Genomic DNA, 8,240 nt, shown 5'->3' on the forward strand with positions numbered 1-8,240 from the left:
GCTGATGGATTCCAACTGCTGACTGTTTGGTTAGCAGCCAAGCTCTTAACCACTGTGCCACCAGGGCTCCTCAATGAAAAATAGTAAATAGTCATCATTAAAACACAATTGAGAGTCTAGTCCAGTAGTTAATGGTGTGGACCCTGGAGCCTGCCAGCTCAGGCTCAAGCCCTGACTCTACGGCTCACTGTGTGCATCACCTTACACAAGTTACCTGACCTCTCAGTGCCTCCATTTTCTCAGCATTAAATGGGTGAAGATAATAAAATACCTACCGAAAAGGGTGCTGAAGATTAAATTTTTAAAAATATATGTAAAGTGCTTAGAACTGTTTCCGGCACGTGGAAAAAGTGCTCAGCAAATGTGAGCTCTCATTAGTACTGTTTGAAAAAATATGTGTGAAAAATCTGAAGGAAAAAATATACGTACATAAACACATAGACACGCCCACACTTTGGTCAGTATTTTGTGATCAGGGGACTAGGTATAAAATAAAATATTTTTGACTGTGGACTATGAAATAATGTTCAATCTGTTTTGGTTTATTAAAATGAGGCAAACCAATCTGTAGTGACAGAGTTGATGATGATGATAATGATGATGATGATGATGATAATGATGATGATGATGATGATAATAATGATGGTGATGATGATAATAATGATGATGATGATGAAACATTGTCTCATTAAATCTTCATGACACCTTGTGAGGTAGGTTTTATCACTGTGCCTGATGATGAATAAATTGAGGCCTGTTGTTGCTAGGTGCCGGTTGAGTCAGTCCCAACCCATAGTGGCCCTACATACAACAGAACGAAACACTGCCCTGTCTCGTGCCATCCTTACAATCGTTGTTATGCTTGAGCCCATTGTTGCAGCCACTGTGTCAATCCGTCTCATTGAGGGTCTTCTTCTTTTTCGCTGACCCTCCACTTTACTAAGCACGATGTCCTTCTCCAGGGACCAATCCCTCCTGATAACATGTCTAAACTATGTGATACGAAGTCTCGCCATCCTTGCTTCTAAGGAGCATTCTCCTAGGGAGGATAAGTAATTTACTGAGGGTCGCACAACTGGTAAAAGGTAGAGCCTATTTCAAACCTGCTAGTTAGACTCCTGAAATCACACTCCTGTTTAACAAGGATGGGGCAAAGGTGGGCATTGAGGAGATTGCAAGGATTTGATGTCATGATGACCTTGTCCAGTGTTATATCCTGCCAAAATTCATGAAGAATTCCATAGAAATTTTTGGAGGCAACCTCTGACAGCACAAATAAGGCCACAACAGTTACATGTACACATCCTAGGACTAAAGTACTATTTACATGATGTTAATTTAAAAATTCTATATTTATGTCTGCACATTGTGGGGGATCCCTGAGTGGTGCAAACGGTCAGCACACTCGGCTGCTAACTGAAAGGTTGGAGGTTCGAGTCCACCCAGAAGTGCCTCGGACGAAAGGCCTGGAGATCTACTTCCAAAAAATGAACCACTGGAAATTCTATGAAACACAGTTTTACTCTGACACACATGGGGTCGCCATAAGTTTCAATCAACTGGACAGCAACTGCTGTTTTGCACATTGTGGACCTGTTTCTCCCAGTGGGCATGGGCACCTATGGGAGACCCAGCACATGGCAGTGCCAGGGATGGTTACCCAATAAGCAAGGTAAGCACATGCTTAAGGCATCAACAAAACAAGGGCACCAGTTGTCCAAAGTGAAGACCCACAGATGCCAAGCAAACAGGACACAAGAAAAAGCAAATGCAGCAGTGGAAGTGAACTGGCAGGGCTTTTTGTAGAAAATGTGGTATACAGTAAAAATCTTAGCACCCCGCTTCCACTAAAAATTTTATAATGTATCTCATCTCATTCCTCTGAAATGGCACACGTCACTTTTGTATTCAATCGGTAATATTACAGTCATACTTAAAAAGAAGTTACATCATGGATAGCTAAGACACACACATGTATATAAAATTCACATATATCCTGTTTGAATGCATGAGTAAACATAGGAGGGGGCACTACAGATTATGAGTGTTTAAGGCCTCACAGGCTCTAATCTGGCCCTGAACAGCGCAGAGCAACTACCTGGGAAGAAAACTGCTTTGAGGGAGGCAGCAAAGCCAGTGTTTTCTGTCATGCTTCCATGGCAAGGCCTGAGGCTGAGACCTGGAAGTTCTGGCAGGTCACAGCCGCATGTTTCAGCTGAATGGCTCCGCTGGAACAGCGTGATTTTATCAGTAAGATTTTTGTTTCAATATATCTTTGGTTGCAGCACACTCATTCTGTGAAGATACATGTTGATTTAGCCAAAGGTAAAACTTCGAAAACATATTCTTATGTTTACTAAATAATAATGCTAAATACTTGAAATTGTAAACCAGAATTTACTAATGATATCCTCTTTATGCAGCCCAAGTCTGAACCATGGCTCCAAAACCTCAAAAACCAAAAAGCCCAAAGGGTGGCCGAAAAAAGGGAGCACCTGGCAAAAAGAAACAAGTGCCATCTGGTAGGAATGATTTTTAATTTAATGAAAGTTTTATGGATTTAGTATTTGTACATATATTAGCAGCCAAAATGATCATGGTTTTATATATCAAGTAAAATTAAATATCTTTGTTGTTGTAAATTAAAACACATGCTGAATTAAGTATATGAGATTCACTTTTTCTATTCAATTTCATAACAGTATCAATTAAATGGCATATAATGAATGTCATAGCAAATATATTGATAAGAGATAATTCTGTGAGAAAAAATTATTCAGATTTTCTCTATTTAATTGTTAATAAAATCATTTAAATCTTCATTGTGTATATTTGCATTTATGTTTTGAGAATTGGTAAAAGATTGCAATAAGCTGAGATACATATTTGATTCTAAAATGTATTGTAAATCATTTTATTATATTCTAGATAATGAAGAACAGGTGCCTGTATCTATGGAGAGCATGGGTAAGTGAAATATAATTTAGAATTTATGTCCCTAGTTTAGTAATATTTTAACATGAAATAAGGAAGCAAGAATACTACAATTAAAGTGATCAATCGTAAATGCACATGGATAAAATTACACCATGTCATTTAGAATATAAAGTGAAAAAATTTAAAGAAAGAATAAAAAGTAAGAGTGGAAAAGAGAATTTCAAACTGAGAAATGGACTTGGACCAAAACCCACTGCTGCTGAGTTGATTCCAACTCATAGCGACCCTATTGGACAGAGTAGAGCTGCCCGGGTTTCCACAGCTGTAATCTTTAGGGAAGCAGACTGCCACAACTTTCTCCTGCAGAGCCACTGGTGGGTTTGAAACGCCAACCTTTCAGTTAGCGGTCAAGAGCTTTAACCATGGCGTTATATGATTATTTGAAAGGCCTTTTGTGACCGTAGAGTGTTGTAAGTCTACAAGGCATTACTTTTATTAGAATAGTATTTTTCAAACTCTAGCTCATGGGCTATATTTATCTGCACATCATGGTAAGATTTTAATTAAATTTTCTGTGGACTCTGTTTCTTGCCTATTTTTACATCTGGTACCTCTTGTTCTCTAGAGTTGATAGAACTTCTCATTGGAGGCTTATTTTAGGCAAAACAGTAAAGCAGCAAATGCAATTATAAATAAAATAGAATTGAATGGACTTTCTACACATTGTATGGAAGAGGGAGCAGTCATGTCTGTGATTATAAGTTCAGTATCACACAATGATGAAGCTGGGACCATAATCTGAAATTCATGTTCCATTTTTTCTTCAACTTTCTATCAGCAAAATGGTCAAATTTTAGATATTCCAAGAATTCAGCTCACAAGCATTTGCTGTGCCCCTCCATGCCAGTATGTCCACTCAACCCACCTCTGAAAGACCATTTTGTGGAAAATGATGTTCATGTAACCTCTGTCTTTGATGATAGTAATGATGGTGATATTTTATGAAATGGCTAGGGGGCTTTCCATCAAAGCCCTTATCCCACTGTTTCAAGGAAAGAGACTGATTTTTAAGCAAATAAACTAGAACTTAGATAACCAAACTGTGTTATTCCTTTTAGAGACTAAATGTTTTTATTTCAAAAGGATTTTTTTTTTTTTTTTTTTTTTTGAGAGGAGTAACTTTTCTTTCGGAATTGACTTAAAGGATGCACTTCATTTTTAGAAACTGAGAGAAGATAGTGGGTGTGGGAAGGAGGAAGATCTGAAGAGCCTTGTAGGCCATTGTAAAGGTTTCAACTTTTAATCAGAGTGGGATGGGGAGCTGTTGGCAGTAGTTAAGCAGAGTGGTGACTTATGATCCACCTTATGCTACTCTTTTGGGAACTGCAGGGGCAAGGGCAGAAGCAGGGAGACAAGTTAGGAAGCCGCTGCAGTCATCCAGAACAGAGATGTTGTGGCTTGGGCCAGGGTGGCAGAGGTGGTGGAGGTGAGGAGTGTTGGTGATGAGAATGTGGGAGGATGTCAGCTAAGGGTAAGTGGCATTGCCCTCAGCACCCAGCACAGTGCCTGGAGCAGGGTACCCAAGAAATACTTATTGAATTAATCAGTGTACCACACAGAAACTTGGGAGTTATATTAGTTTCCTGTGGCTACTATAACATGTCACCACAAACTGGGTGGTTTAAAACAACATAAATTTATTCTCTCACAGTTTTAGAGGCCAGAAGTCTGAAATACATTTTACTGAACTGAAATCAAGGTATTGGGAGCATCACGCTCCCTCCAGAGGCTCTAGGGGGTAATCTGTCCTTTCCTCTTCAACTTCTTTGGCTTCCAGCATTCCTTGACTTGTGGTAGCATTATTCCAATCTCTTCTTCCGTGGTCACACTGCCACCTCCTCTTTATGTATGTCAAATCTCCCTCTGCCTCTCTTTTATTAAGGACACTTGTGATTGGATTTAGGGCCTGTCCAGAAAATCCAGGATAATCTTCCTGTAGATATCCTTAATTTAATCACTTTTACAAAGACCCTTTTCCTTATAAGGTAACAGTTTCTGGTTTCAGGGATTAGGACGTGAAATCTTTGGTGGCCATTATTCAGCCTACTTTAGGAATGACCTTGATTCCTTTCTCCTCTTCAGCTGCTCCCCACCTTGCATCTAAACCATCCCAACACCTGTCAATTCCACCTCTAAAATATATCTCAAATCCATTCACTTCTCATTATTCCCTCACCCCTACCCACTGCAACCCTAGTCCAAGCCTCTGCATCCCTCCCCTAGACTAGTACCTTAGCCTCCTGACTGGTATCACTGTTTCCACTCTTAGCCTCCTTCAATTCATTCCACACAAGCAGGTCTCTTTCCTGCTTAAACCCTCCCCTGGCTTTTCTTTGCCATTGGGAACTCCTTACAATGGTCCACAGTCCCTCCTTGCCCTGGCCCCACTTCCTTTCTGACCTTGTCCAGCCTCCCACCACCACACACGCACACTTCTACAGCCCATCAACCCCACTTAGCACAGAGTATATAAAATTTTTTCCTGCCTCAAGGCTTTTGCTCTTGCTGCTCCCACTGCCTGGATAGATCTTGCCTCACATCTTTATGTAACATCCTCCTTCTAGGCCTTCTCAAACTCTGCATCTATAATTATTCTCTATCCTACTACCCTGTTTTATTGTCTTCATAGCACTTATCATAATTCTAAAGGGAAGTATTTGTTTATGCATTTATAGCCTATTTACATACCTTCACATTCATATTCTCTCTCACAGACACACTTACACACACACACACACACACACACAAACAGAAGCCCTAGGGGGGCAGAAACTATTTCCTTTACCACTGTACCTAATGCCTAGAACAGTTCTTGAAGCATTATGAGCACTCAATTAATATTTTCTGATTGGTTCATTAAGTAGATGAATTGGTTCACTGTTCTTTATGAAATACTAGTCAGCAATAAAAAGGAATAAATACGCAATGATACATTCAACAACATGGATGATTCTCAAAATAATTATGCAGGGTAAAAGCAGTCAGATAAAAAAAGAGCACAGTAGGGGCGCAGGGCCAAGATGGTGGAGTAGTCAGACACTTCCTGTGGTCCCTCTTACAACAAAGACCCCAAAAAACAAGTGAATCAATTATATATGACAATCTAGGGGTCCTGAACATCAAAGACAAAGTTGAGGAATCGGATTAAGTGGCAGGGGGAGGGAGAGATGGTTCAGAAGCAGTGAGGAGTTGCCAGACCTGACCCTGCAGAAACCAGCACCTTGCAGGCTGGGTTGGCTGGCATGAGCAGTGAGGCAAGCAGTGGCGCTCGGGACATGTTTTCCACACTGGGAGAGACCAAGCAGTGGAGAGTCAGTTCAAACCTCCAGAACCAGTGAGAAACCGTGCTCAAGCTGCGAAAGATAAGTACAAGCATCTAATCTACCACAAAGGATAAGGAAAGACACTATATAATGTTTAAACGGTCAATACACCAGGAGGACATAACTATAATAAATATTTATGCACCCAACGACGGGTTCCAAAATACATAAAACAAACTCTAACAGCATTGAAAAGAGAGCTAGACAGCTCCACAATAATAGGAGACTTCAACACACTACTTTCGGTGAAGGACAGAACATCCAGAAAGAAGCTCAATAAAGACACGGAAGATCTAAATGCAACAGTCAACCAACTTGATCTCATAGATGTATACAGAACACTCTACCCAACAGCAGCCAAATATACTTTCTTTTCCAACGCACATGGAACATTCTCCAGAATAGACCACATATTAAGCCATAAAGCAAGCCTTAACAGAATCCAAACCATCAAAATATTACAAAGCATCTTCTCTGACCATAAAGCCATAAAGGTAGAAATCAATAACAGGAAAAGCAAGGGAAAAAAATCAATTAAAAAAAAATACATGAAAACTGAACAACAGCTTGCCCAAAAACTAGTGGGTTATAGAAGAAATTAAGGATGGAATAAAGAAATTCACAGAATCAAAGGAGAATGAAAACACATCCTACCAGAACCTTTCGGACACAGCAAAATCTGTGCTCAGAGGTCAGTTTATATGCACATGTCCAAAAAGAAGAAAGGACCAAAATCAAAACATTAACCCTACAACTGGAACAAGTAGAAAAAGAACAGCAAAAGAAGCCCTTGGGCGCCAGAAGAAAGGAAATAATAAAAATTAGAGCAGAATTAAATGAAATAGAGAATAGAAAAACAATTGAAAGCGTTAACAAGACCAAAAGCTGTTTCTTTGCAATGATCAACAAAGCTGATAAACCATTGGCCAAACTGACAAAATAAAAACAGGAGAAAAAGCAGATAACCCGTATAAGAAATGAGATGGGTGATATCCCAACAGACCCAACTGAAATTAAAAAAATCATAACAGAATACTATGAAAAACTGTACTCCAACAAATTTGAAAACCTAGAGGAAATGGACAAATTTCTAGAAATGAACTACCTACCTATACTAACACAAACAGAGGTAGAACAACTAAATAAACCTATAACAGAAGAAGAGATTAAAAGGTAATTAAAAAACTCCCAACAAAAAAAAAGCCCTGGCCCGGATGGCTTACTGGAGAATTCTACCAAACTTCCAGAGAGGAGTTAACACCACTACTACTAAAGGTATTTCAGAGTATAGAAAAGTATGGAATACTCCCAAAGTCTTTCTATGAAGCCATCATAACCCTGATACCATAAATAGATAAAGACACCACAAAAAAAAAGAAAATTATTGACCACATCCCTCATGAACATAGATGCAAAAATCCTCAACAAAATTCTACCCAATAGAATCAAAAAAAAAACAAAAAAATAATTCATCATGACCAAGTGGGATTCATACCAGGTATGCAGGGATGGTTCAATATGAGAAAAACAATCAATGTGATCCATCACATAAATAAAACAAAAGGCAAGAACCACATGATCCTAACAATTGATGCAGAAAAGGCATTTGACAAAGTCCAACACCCATTCATGATAGAAAAAATCTCAGCAAAATAGGAATAGAAGGGAAATTCCTCAACATAATAAAGGGCATTTATACAAAGCCAACAGCCAACAACATCCTAAATGAAGAGAGTCTGAAAGTGTTCCCCTTGAGAACGGGAACCAGACAAGGATGCCCTTTATCACCACTCTTATTCAACCTTGTGCTGGAGATCCTAGCCAAAGCAATTCGGCTAGAAAGAGAAATAAAGGGCATCCAAATTGGTAGGGAAGAAGTCAAAGTATCTCTATTTGCAGATGATATGATCTTATAATACA

General features: G+C 39.2%; 1 protein-coding gene across 1 annotated transcript in view; it reads left to right on the forward strand.

Moving 5' to 3' along the window:
• Positions 1 to 2,477: 2,477 nt before the first annotated feature.
• The window catches only part of DNAI3 (dynein axonemal intermediate chain 3), a 79,295-nt gene continuing 73,532 nt past the window's right edge, over positions 2,478 to 8,240 (forward strand). The window contains exons 1-2 of the mRNA XM_004369145.2: positions 2,478 to 2,522; positions 2,929 to 2,967. Of these exons, the coding sequence (XP_004369202.1) occupies positions 2,955 to 2,967 (13 nt within the window). The 5' untranslated portion in view covers positions 2,478 to 2,522; positions 2,929 to 2,954. The remainder of the gene's footprint in view (positions 2,523 to 2,928; positions 2,968 to 8,240) is intronic.

Source organism: Trichechus manatus, unplaced genomic scaffold, assembly GCF_000243295.1.
Source record: "Trichechus manatus latirostris isolate Lorelei unplaced genomic scaffold, TriManLat1.0 scaffold00003, whole genome shotgun sequence".
Taxonomy (NCBI): Eukaryota; Metazoa; Chordata; class Mammalia; order Sirenia; family Trichechidae; genus Trichechus; species Trichechus manatus.